This window comes from Plasmodium sp. gorilla clade G2 (genome assembly GCF_900097015.1).
Source record: "Plasmodium sp. gorilla clade G2 genome assembly, chromosome: 12".
NCBI classification, from domain to species: domain Eukaryota; phylum Apicomplexa; class Aconoidasida; order Haemosporida; family Plasmodiidae; genus Plasmodium; species Plasmodium adleri (nom. inval.).
In genome coordinates this window covers 383,158-405,955 of record NC_041704.1, presented here as the reverse complement: position 1 = coordinate 405,955, position 22,798 = coordinate 383,158, and the positions used below count along the sequence as shown (strand labels likewise).

General features: G+C 17.5%; 5 protein-coding genes across 5 annotated transcripts; 2 read left to right on the top strand and 3 right to left on the bottom strand.

Annotated features, from left to right (window-relative positions):
* Positions 1 to 4,467: 4,467 nt before the first annotated feature.
* PADL01_1209200 (zinc finger protein, putative) lies at positions 4,468 to 7,573 on the top strand (the record flags this gene model as incomplete). The annotated part of the gene is given in 2 exon segments (XM_028683044.1): positions 4,468 to 4,542; positions 4,559 to 7,573. The coding sequence occupies 2 exon segments, from the start codon at positions 4,468 to 4,470 to the stop codon at positions 7,571 to 7,573; spliced, it is 3,090 nt and encodes a 1,029-aa protein (XP_028539261.1).
* Positions 7,574 to 8,393: 820 nt separating this feature from the next.
* Positions 8,394 to 9,847, bottom strand: PADL01_1209100 (conserved protein, unknown function; the record flags this gene model as incomplete). The annotated part of the gene is made up of 3 exons (XM_028683043.1): positions 8,394 to 8,423; positions 8,580 to 8,660; positions 8,768 to 9,847. 3 exons carry the CDS (start codon positions 9,845 to 9,847, stop codon positions 8,394 to 8,396), a joined length of 1,191 nt encoding a protein of 396 aa, XP_028539260.1.
* An 844-nt stretch (positions 9,848 to 10,691) lies between these two features.
* On the bottom strand, positions 10,692 to 10,919 carry PADL01_1209000 (mitochondrial import inner membrane translocase subunit TIM10, putative; the record flags this gene model as incomplete). The annotated part of the gene is made up of 1 exon (XM_028683042.1): positions 10,692 to 10,919. One exon carries the CDS (start codon positions 10,917 to 10,919, stop codon positions 10,692 to 10,694), a length of 228 nt encoding a protein of 75 aa, XP_028539259.1.
* Positions 10,920 to 11,883: 964 nt separating this feature from the next.
* Positions 11,884 to 17,043, top strand: PADL01_1208900 (conserved Plasmodium protein, unknown function; the record flags this gene model as incomplete). The annotated part of the gene is made up of 1 exon (XM_028683041.1): positions 11,884 to 17,043. The coding sequence occupies one exon, from the start codon at positions 11,884 to 11,886 to the stop codon at positions 17,041 to 17,043; it is 5,160 nt and encodes a 1,719-aa protein (XP_028539258.1).
* A 213-nt stretch (positions 17,044 to 17,256) lies between these two features.
* On the bottom strand, positions 17,257 to 21,729 carry PADL01_1208800 (amino acid transporter, putative; the record flags this gene model as incomplete). The annotated part of the gene is made up of 1 exon (XM_028683040.1): positions 17,257 to 21,729. One exon carries the CDS (start codon positions 21,727 to 21,729, stop codon positions 17,257 to 17,259), a length of 4,473 nt encoding a protein of 1,490 aa, XP_028539257.1.
* Between the last annotated feature and the right edge of the window lie 1,069 nt (positions 21,730 to 22,798).

Below are 22,798 nucleotides of genomic sequence, written 5' to 3'. Positions count from 1 at the left end.
AAAATAGCACACTAATATAATATATATATATAATATATATAACATACTATATATATATATATATTATTTAGTATATAATTATATATATATATATATATATATATAAATAATATACATAAAATATACTTTTATTTTTATATAACAAATTTTATTTTATTTTTAACAAATTTAATTATTTACATTTATTTTTTTCTTTTTAAGATTTTTTTTAATTTTTTTGAATTTTTATTATTTTTTTTTTTTTTATTCTTTTGTAATAATATATGAGAAAAGCTAAAATAATAATATATGTAATTATTATTCTTGTTAATATAAATATATAGTGATAATATATATATTATGTAATATATATTTTTTTTTATATGCGTATATTCAATATATTAATTATATGTATATATAATAATAAATACATTTAATATATATTATATATATATATTATATATGCTCATATAACAAAACATATATATACATATAATATGTGTACATATATAATATATATATTAATTAATTATGCTATGAATTAAGTCCATGTAAGTTATTATTAATGTGCATGTGTTTATAATATATTATTTTCTTATAATGATAAAATTCATTTTATGTTTGAATTATTTTTATCATTGGATAATATATCTTTTGTGAAGAAAAATATATATATTTTAATGATAATATTAATATGTATATATTTATAATATATTATGATGATATATATATATTTTTGTTAGATGATATTTTTCCTCGTATGATTTAAGGTAATATATGATACATTTGTGTTATTTCCTTTTTTTATGATAATGTTATGATAATTCTTCTTTTTTTTTTTTTTTTTTGAATTTATTATTATGTATATAAATATTAATTTTTTTTTTCCTTCTTCTTTTAAGTATTTATTATATAATAATATTCCTTAAAAAAAAAAAAGAATAACAATAAAAAAAATACTTTTTTTTAATATTGTATATATTTTTTTTTTTTTTTTTATTTTAAAATATAAATGTGTTGGGAAAAGGCATGCATTTTTTTTTTTTTTCTTTTCCCTATTTAATAAATATGTGCATTAAAAAAAATAAATAAAATTAAGCATATATATATATATATATATATATATATATATGTATATCATTACAAAAACGCGATTAAAGCATATGTAATTTATAAGGATAACACATATATTATATATATATATATATATATATATATATATATATAGGTTTATTATATAATGTTTAGTCTTTTTATATATTTCCTTTCACATGGAAAAAAATTAACAAAAGTTTCTTCAATAAATATTATATATATATATATATATATATATATATAATATGTCGTTTATCTTATTGTTTTGTGATATATTTTAATTATTCTAAAAAAGGACATACTTATCACACACAAAAATTAGCCCCTTTGATATATAACCATATAATATAATAAAAAGAAAAAAAAAGAAAAAAAAAGAAAAAAAAAAAAAAAAAAAGTCTTACAAATATATTTAATGAATAGAATAAAATATAAACCTATATAAAGTTCCTTTTGTGATAAATTAATTCGTGTTCTCTTACGAAATATAAAAGATACACCAAAAAAAAAAAAAAAATAAAATAAAAAATAATAAGATACTTTAGTTAATACAAATATATATGTATTTAATTATTTACATATACTTATAAACCTTTGTATATATATTTATATGATCATATTTTTTTTTTTTTTTTTTTTATGGTTATACTTTTATATTTTTAGTATGTGTACTATAGTGCTTGTATCTTATATAAAAAAAATAAATAGAGATACATAAATGTAAATTAAATAAATCAATGTGACTTTATAACTAGTAATAAACATTTTACTAATATAACCAAAATATATATATATATATATATATATATATATATATATATATATATTTATTTATTTATTTATTTATTTATGTTTGAATAATGTTGAGTTGTTTTATTTATTACCTTTATGAATGATATCTTTCATAAGGTTGCATGTAATAACAATATTTTATTCTTTTTGACATATATATATATATATTAATTTGAAATCTTCTATAATATTTCGATTTATCAACATTTTTTTCTTTTTTTTTGAAAAATGACCCTATTTATAATGAATAAAATAAGAATATATATTGGAATATTGTCTTTAAAAAAAATATATATATATACCTTTATTAAATATATCTTATTTAAATTGTCATCCTTCCTTCACACGATAATAAATGTGTAAATATTGTTCATAAAGGGGACATATATATAATTTATATTTCCTTTTTTTTTTTTTTTTTTTAATTTTACATATATATATATATATATATATATATAATATTTATAATATATATGAAATACTTAAAATTATAAAGCATGCTGAAACAAATACATGGAGAAACAGCTCCAAAAAAATTAAACTTTTTCTCCTTCCACTTTTTTCTACAAATATTTATGATTTAATTCTAATCATGAAATGCATTTTAAAAGTGTGAATAAATAATTCAGAAATGTGTACATATAATATACATATATATATATATATATATATATGTATGAATTTTTTTTTTTTATTTTATACATTTAATATATCCACAATTTCTTCCATTGTAGTACTCAATTTTTTTTTTTTTTTGCATGTAATGTAAATTTAATATCTTTAAGGAAGGCTAAAATAAAATAAGTGGAGGAGTTAAATGTACGATTTTTAATTTTAATTTTTTAATTTTAATTTTTTAATTTTTTTTTTTTTTTTATTTATCATTTGAAAAAAGGTAAATAAATAAAAAATTAAAATTGAAGCTTATGCATATTTAAAAAAACTGAAATACAAAATAACAAAATAACAAAAAAATATAATACATTTATATTTATATTATATATATTTGTGTATTATATGTTTATATTTAAGTGAAATATCGAAGCGATAATACAAGATTATATTATTTTATTATATGTTAATAAAATATATATTTTACCTTTTTTAAATTATTTTATTTTTTATTATTCTATTTTAAGAATGAGTATTTGAAAATAAAGAAAAGCTAATTATTTTATAGAGAAGGAACATTAAATATATGAAAATAATGAAGCTATTTTTTATTTTTTAAAAATACAAATTATACACATAAAAACATATATATATATATATATATATATATATAATATATTGCGAATAATTCATTATATAAAAAGATATATACAATCGAATGCATATTATTATATATAACACAATATATTTATTTACCAATATAATAAATGTATTGTATATACCCAATAAATAAAGAACATTTATAATATATAAATAGTCTGATGGATGGTGTTTTTTTTTTTTTTTTTTTTTTTTTCTTGCAATGATTTTAAAAGAATAAAAAAACCAAATGTTTTTTTCTTACAGCTGTGTCTTTATATATATAAATATATATATTATATAATATACAAAGGTAATGAAAAGAAATAATATAAAATAAAAATATAAAATTATTCCTTCAATATTTTTTATATATATATAAAAATACATTTTTATTTTAATATGCTTACTTAATATTTCTTTTTTTTTTCTTTTTTTTTTTTTATGTTATATATAATTAGAGAAAAGAAAATACTCTTTTCATTTTAAGATTCATTTTTATATATATATATTGAATTTTATTATATATAAATTATATAATATATATAAATATTATTTTTTTTTTTGTTTTATTACATATATATAATAATATATGTAATAATACGTAGATTAATTTTTCATGTTTATAATATTTATATATTATATATAATTCATATATGCCCATAATATTTCGAATTATTTTGTTATATATATATATATTAATATTATATGTATGTATTTTTTTTTTTTTTTTTTTTATGAGTTTATTATTTTTTTTTTTATTCTATAAAATTAATATAAATATTTTTATATGTCCTTTTTCTTCCTTCATAATATATTAGCATATATAAATAAATAATATGAAATATATTTATATAAATAAGTATATATAATATTTTTTATTATATATATTAATTTTTTTCATATATAATAAAAAAAAAAGTAGTTATATACTTAATTATAAGAGAAGTACCATTTTTTAATTTGAAGTGGGGAAAAAAATAATATTATATTAAAACAATATATTTTATTTTGTTGATTTTGTTTATTATTTTGTTAAAATAATTATAAGTTATTTTATAATATATATATATATATATTTAGATAATATTTTTTTGTTTTTTTTTTTTTTTTTTTTGTTAATCCCTTTGTTGTATTTTCCTTTTAAATATGAAAAACAAATATATTTGAAAAATCAACGAAAGGAAAACTCTAAAATTATATATTTTAATGAGGACAAAATAAAATAAAATTATATATACATAATTATAAACTAAAAATTTTGTATAATAAACAGAAGTGATAATAATATTATTTTATATGTATATTATATCATATATTATTATACAATATATATGATATAATAATGAAATGACAAAAAAAAAAAAAAAAAAAAAAGAAAAAAACGAAAGAGAAAGAAGAAAAATATTCATTATTGAATATCTCTTCTTTTAATAGTATTAAATGTAATAAAGAAAAGTATCATTTCTTTAATACAACAATGAATATAAAAAAAAAAAATAATTGTGATGATAATAATGGTACCCTTGTTGGGAATAATATAAATAATAATAAAAATATTGTATGTCAAAATGCAAAAGAGAAATCATCTCTTTTGAATCTGAATATACATGGGGTAAAAATTGAACATGAATGTTTAATAAATGATGACATATTTATATCTACAATTAAAGAAAATGAATTAAATAATATACATATTAATAAAACGTGTAGTTTACAAGATGTGGAATATTATAATGTTCATTTAAAAAATAAATTTGAAAAAATATATATTCATTCACATGATAATAAAATGTTAAATGTGGATGAAGAAGGCGAATATAATCGCAGCTTGAATATTAATGGAAATGAAAATATAAATGAAAATATAAATGTAAATATAAATGTAAATACAAATGAAGGTGTAAATGAAAGGATACATGATGTAAGTCATAATTATGAAGGAAACCTTCCCAATAATCATATAAATAATAATAATAATATTATTAATTCTTCAAATGAAGATAATGATGTACATGTAAGCGTTCCCTCACAGAATAATCATGTGCAAAATAAAGAAGAATGTCAACAAGAAGAAAGAACAAATGAGGGTGTAAATGATATAAATAATGATGATAATACAAATAGTATAAATAATGATGATAATACAAATAATATAAATAATAACGACCATACAAATAGTATAAACAATAACGACAATACAAATAGTATAAATAATAATGACAATAGAAATAATAATAGTGATGTGAGTGCTTCTTCGAATGGAAGCCCAAGAGAAGGAGAAAATGTAAATAGTAGAGAGACAAACAATATGAATAGTAGAGGAATAAGTTTCATAGAAAATGGTCATAGTAATATATCTAATGAAGATGATTTAAATTATTATGTTATTACTATAAGAGAAATAAGAAATAATGATTTAAATAGAAGAGATGTAGATAATATAAGTGTTGAAGACGAACATATATATTCATTTACAAAATGTTTTATTAGTAAAATATTGGGTTATGATATAAAACCTGATTTAGAAGAATATAATATGAATAAAATAATAAGAAGTATTTTATTTATCTTAATGTTATTTATTTTATTTTGTACTGAATTTCTTTTTGTTTATAATAATTTATTAAAAATAAAAGTAGATAGTAAATTAGTAATGATTGAATCTAATTATAATTCAACTTTTGTATCTAATTTTTTATATCAGTTTAATGAGAATGATTTAAAAAAATCATTAGTTACAGAAAATATAATAAAAGAAGAAATAACAAAAGGAAATTTTATGTTGTATAATAATATGTGTGTAATTTTAAATAAATTAAATATTAATTGTAATAATTTCTCAGATTATTATAAATTAAATGATAATAATGATAATACGGAACATCTTATAGAAAAAACTATTAAATTATATCAACAATTAAAAAGTAAGGATTTTTTTGTATATAAAATGAAAGAATCTATATTTTCTAAATGTAATGATGTGTCCAATAAAAATTTAAATAATGATGATAATTATATATTTATATATGTTTCTGAAAAGAAAATATTAAAAATTAGTGTTTTATTTTTAGTACTCACTATATTCTTTTTGTGCTTAAGAATAGCATTAATAATATCAAGGATCTTATATGATATCATATTATTCATATATATGAAAGGATTTAGATTATCAATAGAAAGTAAAAAAAAATATCTATCCAAATATATATGGTCAGTATCTACTTTATATTTATTAGAAATTATATTAGGTGATGAATGTATAGTATGGTGGCTTCATGATATTGATCCAATTTTTAGTTATCACTTTCAATATTTTATATGGATTATATCTTTCCTTAGTTTTGGAACCTTTATTCTTCATAAAATTCTTAAAATATGTGCATCTCGATGGGATAATATAAATGATAGAGTAAGTATAAATCATCACAATAATAATACAGATCGTAATACCTTATTTGGTAATTCTCTACATATGAACCCATTAAATGAAAACCCTGAAGCTAGGACTACTAGAGATGAGAACCGTCAAAGTGTAAGCCTGAACAATAATAATAATAATAATAATAATAATAATAACAATGTTTATACTGAATTTCCAAACAACAATAACAATAATATAAACTGCACTTCTATATCTCTTTCTTTAAAATGTGTACACGACTTTCTCTATGGAGCTAATATTATGTTTGCATGTATTTTCTTATTATTGAATTTGAGCAAGGTTCCAGTAATTACCATTATAGTTACATCTGTAGTTTTATTTATAGATATATTAAATGACACATATTTGGAACAGGTTCAATTAACAGCCACAATAACGAATGCAACGTTTCAGAGGCCAAGACGAAAGAAATTTTATATTATTGAAAATAAGAAAAAGAAAAGTTTTAAGAATATATTTTTAATGAGAATAAATGAACATACCTATCGAGACGTAACCGTAGATACAATAAATAAAAATGATAAGAAAAATAAGCTTAACAATCAAATACCTTTAAATCATAAGAATAACAATAAATATTGGGATAATAAAAATGGTATATTTAATATACGTAATATTTTAAACAAAAAGTATTTAAACAAAAAAAAAAAAAGTTTTAAAAATACAGTAAATAAAAATAATGAAAATGATATACAAGATGAAATTAACAATAATAATAATAATAATAATCTGCAGGAAAATTATGAACTTAATAATTCAATTATATCAACATATGAATATTGTGAAATATGTGATGAACGAAATAAAAATGTAGTATTACACCCATGTATGCATGGAGGTTTTTGTGAAGCATGTATTAGATGTATGATATTTAATTCTTTAAAATTAAAAGATACATATCCTTGTTGTCCTTTATGTAGAAATCCTATTGAAAATGTTTATAAAATATCTTATGAAGATGATGAAAGAAAGGTTCAAGCTAATAATATACTAACCATCAAAAGAAAATGAAAGTGTAATAATTAAAATGGGTATAAGTAAGAAATATGTAATATATTTATTAATAATAATATATTAATAAAAAAAAAAAAAGTAAATCTTTTTCATAGCTTTTGTAAATATTAATATATATATAAATATATTATATATATTTCTTACCATTTGTATTACTATTATTTCCTTTCATTCTTTATTTTTTTTTTTGTTCCAAATATAATATATATATATATATATATATATATATTATTCTATATTTCATAATTGAAGTTGTTACATAAACCTTTCTAAATTTTTTTTTTTTTTTTTTTAAGATTTTTATTTGTTTTACCGAAATGAAATATATTTTATATATAATATATTTATATGCTTAATATTTCATTTTTTTTTTTTTTATTTTATTTTTATTTTTATTTTTTTTTTTTTTTTTGTGCGATTTTGTATATATAGCACATAAATGTGTGTAGCTTTCCTTTTTGGACACATATATAAAAATATAAACATTAATATGTTTGATTTTTATACATAATATAATGTTTCATATATTTTAAAAGTTTTAAAGTGTTCTTTTAATATTTATGAAATTAGATACAAAAAAAAAAAAAAAAAAAAAAAAAAAAAAAAAAATAAACATATATATATACATATATATATATATATATATATATATATATATATATATATATATATATATATATATATAATATAATATAATTAATGATATATATATTATATTTTTTCTTTTTTTTTGTATGTAATTAAAAATTTTAACAACTCTGAAAGCACATATAGATATGACCTTTTTCTTTTTTTGAATATTATATCTTGAATAGGTTTAAAAGGATATATCCAAGGTATTCAATATCTATATAAAAGAAAAAATAAATAAAAAAATTTATATATGTATATGAATTTTTTGTTTTGTTTTTTTAATATATTAATTTATATGTAACATAAAGAAGTTTATTATTTCATAGTAATATATATTATTTTTTTTGTTAAACTGTATATTCTTTATAACCTTTTTTCTAATAGCTCTTGCTTGATCGAGGTTATTTTGCAAGAAAATGAAAAGATCATGAAAGCAAAAATTAAAAGGGACCTAATAAAAATAAAATGAACATATATATATATATATGTATATATTAATGTTTATATATTTATGGTAATTTTTTTTTTTTTCTTATCATTAATTTATATATTATTTACGTATATATATCCAAAGGTCGAAGATAAAGCAATTTCTTTTTGTTCGTCACAAATAACTATAGGTATTTGTATAGGGTGATTTTTTAAAAGTTTGAGGCATGATTCTAGAAGCCATTTATCAGCATCATCTTTTAAATTTAATCCGCATATATTTTGAAGAGCTATAATTTTATTATGTTCTTTTAAATCTTTATGAAAAAATAGTAAGGATGGATCATATCCATTTTGAATTATTTGATAACTTTGATGATAATTATTTATATCGTCAAAATTATTTTTTATATATTTTTGATGAACATCTGGAAATTTAGTTAGAACAATTTTATTTGCAACTTGTTTAATATTTTCTATTTTAAGTTTCCTTCTTTTCTTATGTCTAATTCTTCCATATTTTTCTAATAATTTTTTTTTTATATAATAAAAATAGTTTTTCCTTTGATTTATTAATTCAACTTGTTCATCTGATAATTGATATAAAGCTTGTGTATCTTTTACATGGTTTGTCAGTTTATCCCATAATAAATTAATATCTTTTTTTTCCTCTCTATCATATTTTTTATCATATATATTATCATCAAATGACATATTGTAATCATCATGATTTATATTATCTTTTCCTTTTTCTTCATCTGCTCCTATAGCTTGTTTTATATCATATATTAACTTTACAATAATTTTTTCTTTCTCATTTTCTGTCAAATTATTTGATAAGGTGTGTAGTTTTATTACTAAATGTTTATATCTCCCTTGAATTATTTTATTCTCTTTATTTTCAAAAACTTTAAAAAATACGATATTTCGCTCTATAAATATGTTTTCTTCATTTTTTTCAGTACTTAATATATCTATATATGAATTTAAAACACTCAATGATTCTGAATTTTTTTTTTTCAATTCTTCTGGCAATGTACTTGTTAAGTCTGGATGAACTTGCTTATAAAAAAAATGAAGTAACTTCCTTATACTTCTTTTGGTAATGTTTGCCTCATAGTTTCTTTTATATTGAAAATGAAGTAACAAATTTTTTCCTTCAATTAAATTCTTACATTTGTAGATATTCGGCAAAAGTTTATTCAACATCACATGTGATATTTAAGAATATACGTACATTCAGAAATATATAAAGAACAAAAAAATAAAAAAATAAAAAAAATAAAAAAAATTAAAATATAAAAATATAAAAATATATATACATATATACATATATTTTTATGTATAATATTCCTTTTATTAATTTATTATTACATCTTATAAAACAAAAAAAGAAAAAATTATTTTTCTTATAACTTCTTTAAGATTTCTCCATATGTATATAATTTTTTTGAATTATCATTTCGTATGTATTAAAATATTATATATACACATATTACTACTATTTATAAAATTATATTATCCTATGAAATGTTATAAAATAAACATTGTTTTGTTATTTTATTATATATTTTGATTTTTTATGAGGAAATAAAATGGATATTTAAAAAAAAAAAAAAAAAAAAAAAAGAACCATACTTATTCTTATATATATATATATGTTATGTTTTATTTTCCATTTGTTAGTTTTATTTATTTATGTTTTTTATGGACACAAAAAAATAAAATATAAAAAAATGTAAAACAATAAGATAAATAAAATGGATTTTTTAAAAATTATAAAATTTATTTAATATATATATATTATATGTTTGACACACTTGGTATGTATAAAAAAGTAGGATAATATAAATATATAGAAAACAATAAGTTCTAATATTTTAAATCATTTTATTTAATAAAACAAATAAATATAAATATAAAAATAAATATATATATATATATATATATATATATAATTGTGTGTTATGATATATATATTTTTTTTTCTTTTTGTGCTAAAATTTGAATGTTTCCTAAATATTTAATATATATTATTTTTTTTTTGTTGGTTTTATTTTGTGATTTGAGATTCCTGTAAATTTTTTCCAACGAGTGTATGTATTTCCATATATTTATTAACACATCTATCAACACAACTGGTTTCACCTACTGAAAGAAATGAATCATGTACATCTGGAATACATTTTACCCAGCACGTGTTCTGCATACGTTTAAATAAGTCAGACATACCTAAAAGTTCTACAACAGTGCTATTTACTTTGCTTATATTATCATTCATTTTGTATAGAAAAGAAATAGAAACTGAAAAAAAAGTGTATTAATAGATAACGTAAAACAAAGAAAACAAATATGAATTAATTGATATATATTTATATATATATCACTTAAGAAAATTATCTGAACAACTATATGAATAAATATATATATATATATATATATATGTTATTATCCAAAGATTTTACTTTATTATTTTACTATTTAATTTTTATTTATTAGTATTTCAAAAAAAACTGTTCAACATTTCTTAATCAAAATATTATATAGGGTTCCTTATTAATTATTTATTATTTATTAATTTTAATTTTTTTTTTTTTTTTTTTTTTTTTTACTCTTCCATTTAAAAATTTAAAGAAAAAAAATTAATAATTACATTTCATACAAATATAAATTTATTAAAAATATGTACTTATTTTTTTTGTTTAAAAAAAAAAAAAAAAAAAAAATATACCATGTATATGTTATATATATATATTTACCATATTGTATATGTAGTTTATTTAAATAGTAGGAATCTATAACAATATAATATTTGCTTTATATTGAAAAAATATAAATAAATAAAAATATAAAGCCATGTAATAAAGTATATACATATATATATATATATATATATATATACGTAGATTTATATAAATTTATATACATATAATCAAAAAGCCTGTTTCCCTTATATATATATATATATATATATATATATATATATATATGTATTCAAATATATTTATAACCATACAACAGCTGACAAAATTTTTTGAAAAAAAATTGAATAATTAAATAATATGATATTTTTACCAATAAAAAGTAATATGTTTTATAGGTGATATGATATCCATTGTGGTGTAATAATATATATATATATATTTATTTATTAATTCATTTATTTACTGTTGTGTATATAATATTATTTCAATATATTGTTTTTTAAAAATGTACATATATATATATATTTATAATTTCTTTTAATGATGAATAATTATATGCCTAAAAGTTTTGAGGAAATTTTAGTTCATCCGCAAAACAAGTTGAGCATATTAAATTTTTTTACAGATATAATAAAATTTAATAATGATCCAATATTAAACAAAGAATTAGAATATATATGTAATTATAAAAACACAGATGAATATAAGACAATAGATTCTTTAAAAAGCATATGTGTTATATTAGGAATACAAGGTAGTGGAAAAACAACGTTAATAAAATATTTATGTGAAAAATTAAATATAAGACAATGTTATTATGAAAATGAATCTATGGATTATATTAATAATATTAGAGGTATGAATGATAGAGAATCAAATAATGTTGAGGATGATGATGACAATAGTAATAGAATGAATGATAATTATTATGAACATCCATATATCAATTTTTTATTATATTCAAATTGTATAATAGGAAATACAAAAAAAGATAAAACTCAAGCTAGGAAAAAGAGAAATGATATTATTCAAAATAAAAAATATATTGGCAAGAACTCAGAACAAATATTTACTTGTATAAATAATAATAATAATAATTACATTGATGGTGGTGACGATAATCCTGTTAGTAGATGTTTTAATCATAATGAAAATTATGATTTTTTTAATTATAACTCTACGTTAAATGATAAGTTTCTCGTTGTAGGGAAGAAAAGGGTGGTTGGTTCAAACACACACAATGGTCCCAACAAATTTGTTAAAATTTTTAAATCAAATAATATAAATTATAGAGGAATTATAAATAATTCCATATGCTCAAATAATCATAATATTAATAATAATATTAATAGTGAGAATAAAGAAATTATTATAGAAAATTTAATTGAGTGTAATCATATGATTATTCAATTAATCAAATTATTGTTCATGTTATACAATAAATATATGCATATATTAAAAGATCTTTTAAAATATTCAGAAAATATGGAAAATGAAAAAAAGAGTAATTTTTTATTTTTTAGTCAGAATAGATTTTATAAAATTATAAATAAAAAGTTTTTATTATGTATTAAAATATTTAAAAAAATAAATAATATCTTATCTGTGTTACACAACATAAAAGATATAATTTTAAAAAGATTTAATGATTATATAAGTATAGAAAAACAACATCTAATTAATTTATTTGTTGATGGGAATTATAATGAAGAAATGATTGAGGCATTAAATAAATTATATCATACAATTGAAGTAATTAATATAACTATAAAACAATCAAATGATATATCCTTTTATAGAAATAGAAATCTTGATTTATATAATAAATTAAAAGTAGAATTAAATGAAGAATGGGATATGCGAGCGACATTAATAGAAGAGATGAAAGATTATATTGAAAGAAAAAATATTAATAAACAACTTGAAAAATATATCCAAAGTAATAATATTATGTATGCTGAAAAGGATAATTCTATATGTGTTACCATTCCTATGATAAATGAAGAAAATATTAATGATTTTTATATTACAAAAAAAACATATACGAATAACAACAAATATAATAATAAAATTAAAAATAAAAATAATAATAAAAGTAAAAATAATTGTAGAGATAGTAGTACATGTACAGGTAGTGATGACAGTACATGCTTAGACAATAATTCTGTTAAGTCACCTATTTGTGACAGTAAAAAATATATAAATAATATATTAACAAATAATACATTAAATAATTATATAGAACATTTTATAGATATAAATAGATCAAAGAATATTATTAAAGAATTATGTGTAACAAACAATTTGAAAAATATACTCAATGAGCATTATTTACATATTATAGAGAATTTGAATAAAAATGTTAATGATATAAATAATATAAATTATATAGAAATGAAAAAAGGAAAAATAAACTTTCCACATTTTATGATTCTTCCAAAAGATATTAATGATATACTTATCATAAACAAGAAGGAAAAAAAATGTTCTTTATTTCATAATGAAAATATATTAATACAACTTTTGATGATAAATAATTATAATATAAATTTTATTAATAATTTTAATCTTAAAAATATTATTAAGGAATTTATAATTATACATATGTTGTTAATAATAAATATAAAGGATATTATTACGGTTAATTTGAAAATTGTGAATCATATAAAAATGGATGTAATAAACAATTTGATTATGACAAATAATTTAATAAACAAAAAAAAAAACTTTAAAAATGATTATATATTTGGAAAGAATTTATTAGATAAACTAACATCCATAAGTTTGAAGAGGAAGGGACATGAAGAGACAACATATGAAAATATAACATATGATGATATAAATAATATAAAAGAATTCGAAGAAAGAAAAAGTGGTAAAGATAGTATTACACAAAATGATAAATATATAAAAGAAAATAAAAATGTAGCAAAAATAAAAATTACTTGTTCTTTTGAAAATTCAATTATAATGATAAAAGAATCTTTAAATGTGTCTAAAAAAATAAATAATAAATTAATAACATATAGTTATGAAATATATAAATTAAATAACAATATAATAAATAATTTAATACAAAATAATAGATTATATGATGATATAATAAAATCATTAAATAATGAAATATATATAAAAGATGAATTAATGAGCAACATTGTTGATATTATAAATATCCAAGATGAAATGTTAGATTTTTTGTTTTGGATATTATCAAATAATAGTAATGAAAATGTTATGGATATAATTATGAAAAGTAGTTTATATAAAAAAGTAATGGATATCGATATAAAAGAAAAGAAGAAAAAAGAAAAGGAACGAATTTTTTATGATAATCATTTTATAAATACTAGAGCCATTATTATTGATGAACTTCCAATATCAGAATTAGAATATTCAGAAGCATTTAGAAACAGTTGTATATCTACAATGCAATTTATATTGAATCGTATAAATTATTGTAAAGAAAAAATATTAAAATATAAAAATCGGGATATAAATAATATAAAGGAAAAAAATGAAATACAAGAAATATGTACAACTAATAAAAATCATAATAATATAATATGTAATGGGAACATAGAATTTAATACCAATTGTTATATGCTTGGAAAAGATAACTTAGAATGTTTTAAAATAAATCCTATGATAATTTTAATAAATTCTTATGATCAAATAAAAACTGTAAATTCTTTATTAGGTTTAGATATTAATAATTCTCCTTATGTTAATTTTATAAAATTAAAAAAAATTCATCCTGCATATTTTGAAAAAATATTAATTGAAAGATATTATTATAAAATGATACATTCAAATAAATATATAAAAGATGTTATTAAAAACTATGCTTATAATTGTAATGGAGATATAAGATCATGTTTTAATGCTTTAGATTTATTAAACAGAATACCAAATATAAGTCAGATGAATATAAATCAATTAAATAATATTTCTAATACATATCAAAATGATATATTTCATTTTGTTAAAAGTGTATTATATAATAATATACCTTCACATTATAATTCAAGGGATGATATTATATCTCCTTTATTTTATTTGAATTTTCATACACACACAAAGGATGAATATTTTTCAAATGAGATAGATTATAAACATATTAAAATTGATAAAAATTATATGAATGATAATATTATAAATATATCATCCAAAGATAATATAAATCATAAAATAATAAATAATGATGACAAAAAAGACCTTTTGGTCAATCATAAAATGAACGATATAAATATATTACTTTCAAATAATAAAGACGAAAAAAATGATGTGAATAGTTTTATAAAACAATGTGATATTCATCCTATTGATGATGATCAAAATATATGTATGAGTAATAGAAATTATAATAATGATAAAATTATTCAGAATAATAAAAATATAAACTCTTATGAAAATTATCAAACACTTTTAAAAGAATTAGATAATCAATCAGAGATGATGAGTATATTTGAAAAGTTTCAAATCGTATCCTTATTAAAAGAAAATTATTTATATTTTTATAACAATCTATTTGATGTAGCAAAATTATTTACTAACCTGAGTATAATTGAGTATTCTTTTTGTGGTTTTAATTGTACTAATTTATTAATGAGAAAATCATTTGAAAATCAGAATGGCGATATTTCTAGATTTATAAATGATCATTTTATGTTAACGTATATGTATTTCATGATATGTAATAGTAAAATACATGGGGGTGTCTTATATGGCAATCATATATCTCAAAAGAATAAAATTAATATGAATATAAATGATTTGCATAGAAATGAAATGAATAATGAAGACAATGAGTATAAGGAAAAAATGGAAAAAGTGGAAAAAAATATAAATACTACTATTAGTAATGATAAAAATAATAACAACAATAATAATAGTAATAATAATAATAATAATAATAATAATTATAATAATAATAATAATAATTATTTAATATCATTATCCAGTATGGATAAAAAAATAAAAATAAATAATCACATATCTATGCAACCACAAAGTGTATATTTGAAAAATATATTTTTTTCTTTTAAAAATAATCCAATGTATAAATATTATCATCATTGTAGTATACTAAGAAAAGAATTATATGATAGATATATTATGATCGTTATAAGAAAATTAACAAATGAATATATAAACGATTTTGAAAGTGTTCTTTCCAAATATTGTTTTCTTTTAAGAGCTAACCATGAATTATTTTCTAGTATTTTTCCCTCCTATATATTACTAATTATAAATTATTGGAATAGTCAATATATAAATGAATATAACCTATCAAAATATGAACAATTAAAAAAAAAAAACGAATGTGATAATATTATCAATAATGAATATGATAATAAAATAATTATAAATAGAATCGAATCGAATAATTTTAAAACAGCTTTATATTCGAATAAAGTAAATGAAATAATTGATAATTTTACACCAAGCTCTATAAATTGTGACAATAGAAAAAAACATATTAATGAAATTATTCTATTTCTAGAAACATTTATTACACCTAAATTTATTGCTCTCTTTTTTCCTTCTTATTTAAAATATTTAAAAGACGGAACAAAACAAAAAAAATGTGTGTTAAATTTTATTGGAAATCAAGCAGTATCTATAGAGACCTATTTTGAAATGAGGAATGTCCTCAAATTAAATGACATAGCATTCTTTAATTATTTTTTTCAATATTAACTATAAGGATATATATATATATATAATATATGTATTTTTTATTTATTTTTTATTTATTTTTTATTTATTTATTTTTATTTTTTTTTTTTTTTTTGGTACATTTTGGTTTGTTGCACTATGTTTTTGTATTATTTTTAAAAATGGAATATTATATAACACAAATTATTTGACACATAAAAATAAAAATATATTTATATATATTATATATATTATTTAATATATGAAATCATAAATTATTGCTATAAACAATAACATAATAGTAATTCCCAAAAGAATTTGAGTTATTTTTACATGTTTAATTCTTAAATATATAAAAGGGTATACATGTATAATATTTTCATTTATTTGCCCATTAACATAATCGTCTATTTGATAAGCATCTTCATATCCATATATTGGTTTTTCTGAACATATTAATTTAATTGTTGGCAATTCTTCTATATCATTTTTATTATGATTAATTAGTGGTTCTTTTTTTTCATCATTAGAAAATGTATTTATATAAAGTGATTTAAAATTTTTATTTTTTTTCATAATATCATTTTGAGATGTTATATTTATATCTATTTTTAATTTATCATTTTTATTTATATATTTTTTTTTCATTGTACTTTCTTTATTATTATAAATACTATTATTATAGTATATATTTGTATTTCTAATATGGTTGTAATTTTTTATAAACGTTTTATTATTTTTAATATTTTCATTAAAACATAAAAGGAAATTATATTTATAATAATTATATAAATTATTAATATCTTCGTCATAACTGTTTGTTCCTTTCCTTTTATTAAGTTGTGGTATGACATTATAAACATTGTCAGGTACACTTAATGTATTTATATCTTTATATACTTTACTTCTTTTATTATATGAATTTAAAGAATATAATAATTTATCTTGTGATTGAACAGAACTTTTTTGTTCTAAATTATTATTATGATAATTACTTTTTACATTTTTTATTTCTTCATGATTATTTTCATCTTCCTTCTGATTATTTTTTATATGATTGTCGAATCCAACATGGTAATCCTTATGAAAATTATTATCATATTTTTTATTATTATTATTATTATTTATTATTTTTTTGTTATCATTACTTATGGTAGATATTTTACCTTTGTCTTCTTTTTTATCCGTACTATTTGATAATAACATATTACATGGTTCATCCTCCATATTATAAGATAATATATTATTATACATATGTTCTCCTTTTTTGTTTCTTTCTTTATCGTTAATATAATAATAAATATCTGTATTTTGTTTTCTATACCTTTGTGATGGAATAGTAGCCTCATCCGATATACAATTTAAGGGTGAAGAACCATATGTATTCATCCTATTTAATATTTTATATAATTTGTTAATTACATTTCCCCCTTCAACATATTTTTTACATTTTGAATTATAGAAATAACCAAAACTTGTTGACTTTCTATATGTATTATTTAATGTATTGTTTAAATTAAAAGAACATATTACATTGGATACATTTATATTTTTATTATTAACAAAAAAAAAATTTTTTTTGTTTTGAATATCATTTTCTTTTTTATTTCCATCAAATGCCCATGTTAAATTTTGTTTATTATTTATTCCACTAATGAGAATATCAAATTCTTTTTCTATATTATTAAATTGATGTTTGTATTTATTCTGATTATTTATTAATTCATTAAGTTGATTTTTTTTTTTCTCTATATATTTTTTATCACTGTAATTATTATTTGGTGTGCCTATTCTATTATTTGTTTGTTGTATACATAATTTATTATTTTCATTATAAACTTCTTTTTCATGTTGTATGGTATTTTCTGATATTGTTCTCTTATCGAATAATATATACTCCTTTTCCTCATCCTTTACATCCGAATATAATAATAGATTTTTATCATTTTCATTGTCAATATCAAGAAGTTTATTTTTTTCCTGTATATTCATATTATTATAATTTATATCATATGCATTATTTATATAAAAATTATTTGAATGATCTATGGATTTATAACATGGATATGAAAAAAATGAACTAGGTTTCATTTCAGGTTTATGATTAATATGTGAAATATTGGATATAGGCATATTAGATATATTAGAATATTCCACAACAGTATTATATTGGTCTTTTATATTATTCATATAATTTATGTTATGATAACTATTGATATTATAATTATTTGCCACATTATAAATACTTTCCATATTTGTATTATTATTCTTTTCTGTTTCCATCATCAATTTGAGATTTAAAAATGAATCGAATATGTCAGAACATTTAATTAAATATTCGTCTCGTTCATAATTGTTTTGAATTATTTTTATATCATTATATATATCTCTTGACAAATCTGCAATAATTTTATCATGTAAAATATCTTCATCATCATCATTATTATTATTATTATCTTCATCACTATGACTATCTGAATTTTGATATTTGTTATACCCATCATGTATTATATTCATTTCATGTTTATTTCTTCTCTTTTTTTTTTCAAACCCCATGACTGTTTTGTGTTTCCTTGATCTTCTAATATCATAAGAATTTGACTCATTTTTTTTTGGAGAATTATAAGATACATTTTTTTTCTTTGTATTAAAAAGGGAATTATATTTTCTGTATTCAAACATGTCTTTTTTTTGTTTTGTTTTTTTTATATTTTTTACATTGCCTACATTGTTGTCATCAGTAATATTTATTTTATCTTTTTCATAATGTGTGTGATTCATTTTATCATTATATGTATGTTCCTTATTTTTTTCATTATCGTATTTCTCTTGATGATCATTTTCATATTCAATTAGTTCCTCTTCTTTCATGTCTTCCGTATTAATCCTTATAAAAACATTATCTGTTTTTAAAGAAACGCTTTTTTTTTTTTTTTGTTGAAATGTTTGATTTTGTATTGAAATGTCGCTTTTTTTGTTCTCCATATTATTTTGTTCTCTAGATTTTGAGTTTGTTTTTATAGGAACTGTGAAATGATTACTCTCTGAATTTACATATTTGATTTGTTCTGCTTTAGAATCATTAATTTTATTTATTGATAAAAAATTATTATTATTATATTCATGTTTATTATTATATTTTCCTTCATACATTGTAGATATAGAGGCATTTTCATTTTTTTTGATATCCTTATCAATACACACATTATTGTTTCCTTTTTGTATTTGTTGAGAGAGACTTTTTCTATTCATATATTCTTTGGGGTCATACAATACGTGAATATATTTTAATGGGTTTTTTTCTGAAAAAGGAATATTTTTGCATGCTATCAAATATATAATAGATGGTGTAATAAAATTACAAGCATAAGAAAAAATCAAACTTGACCATGTAAAAATATTCTCAAATATATATCTTGAATTGAAAAAACAGGAAATAAAAAATGGGAATATAGTACCAAAAAGGAATGCAGTTTTCTCTGAACAGATATTACTATTTATTAAATTATATCTGGTAGCTATACAATATACATATATTCCAGGTGCTATAGTTAATATATCAAATATATATATAGATATTTTCATATATATATTTAAAAAGGGTGTTTGTAATATGTCATTTAAAATGTTATCATTATTTATATTTGGATAAGCTGTACATAATACATAACCAAATATATAATAAATAATACAACAAAAAAGATTACATAACCACACCGTTTTTATTACTTTTACATCAGATTTCATTTCATTTGCCCAACATGGAATAACGGTAACAGTTGAATAGGATGATATATATGATGAAATAAGTTGTTTAAAATTATAATTTCCAAAAATTGTCGGATATTTAATATCTGTATATTTATTAATAGTATAATTATTTCTTAATATATGAAGATTTATATCTGTTGTATTATATTGATATATTTTAAGAATACTTAAATATATCATTTGAAGTATAGTAGTCATTAAAAAAAAAAAAGATAAAAATTGTACTTTCATATTATCTTCTAAATTAGATTGTGAAAAATATATAGATACTATTGCATTTATAATATATCCTATAGTTACACATAATATGTAATTTTTTGTATAATATAATTCATTTATATTAGTAAAATATTTTATTTCAATATTTGGATATATAACAAAACCTATTGTATAACCAAACATATTTATTATTAAATGATCTACTGCAAGAGATACAATAACTATAGATATTATATTACTACATAATATACTTGCATAAAAACATATCTGAACTAGCCAAAAATATATATTCTTCTTTCCTAAAAAATAACACACTGTCGAAATATATTCATACCTTTTATTAAAATGTATATTATTAGGTATCATAGTCATAGTTCTTAAAAATAATAAAGAATTAAATATTGTTAAAATACATATAAGTATATTCGCAAACAAACTTGGTAACCATCCAGAATTTTTAAATACATAAGGAATAGATACTATACCAGATCCAAATATTTGATTAATTAAATAAATATAGCTAGAAAATTTTCCTATGGTTTTATTTCCAAAATATTTTTGCTTCTTTAATCTTTTTATCTTCTCTATATATTCTTTGTCATATGTACTATTTGTATTATCTTTTATCATATCATTATTTCGATCTTCATTCTTTTTCTCGTATATATCTAATGTTGAATGATTGCTATTATATATTTCATCATTCAGTTCGATTTTGGATGATATGCATTTATTCATTCCTGTTATTTTATGCTGAAATGATATATCTCTTAAAGGTATTTAAATAGGATAAATATATATATATATATATATATATATTATATATATGTATTATATTTTATTTATTTATTTATTTATTTATTTATTTTTTTGTATCTTTTTGGTTATGTCTTATTTTAAGGATTCAAGGAGTGTATACATTTATTTTTATTTCTTTAATCTTTTCTCTCTTCGAATGGTTATTCGAACAAAGAAAATATAATATGAACATATATATTAATTTATTTTATTATGTGTAAACGTAAAGTTCTTTATTACAAAAAAAAATATAAGTTTTATAATATTTTATATAATTACATTTTGACAATAAGAAAAAAAAGAAATATATATATATATATTAATATATTTTATTTTACACTAAATTTTTCTAGAATTGAAATATTTAAGGGTGTAAAAGGAATTAATTTTTTTAAACTTATATAATTATTTATATTATGTGTGCTTTTATTTTATTTTATTTTTTTTTTTTAAAGGGGAATATATTTAAAGTATATGTCTGAATAGTAAAAATAAAAATAATTTGTTTTGTAATTCAAAAAATTTATGACATATATATAAAAAATATATATATATATTTCATATGGTTCTTATGATTAATTAGAGAAAAAAAGGAAATTATTCAATCATATGGATAATACTTAATCAAATAAAACATAATGTAATAAAAAAAGAAAAAAAAATACATATATATATATATATATATATTGTAACAAAATTATTCTCTTATACAAATGTAACACATGACATTTTGACAATACTATTTAATACTTAAAAAAGAATAAGATATTATAAAATAAACTTTATATTGTATAACATTTTGATTAGTTGCTATGACTACCTTTTTATGGAATATCATAAAAAAAAAAAAAAAAAAAAAAAAAAAAAAAGATCCTTACAATATTTGTTCTATTTTATATTTATAATTTCAATGACCTCTTCAAAAGTAGTAATAATATAACTTATATATAAAAACAATACAAATATATATTAAATTAAAACAGATTAAGAATTTTTTTTATATTTAACA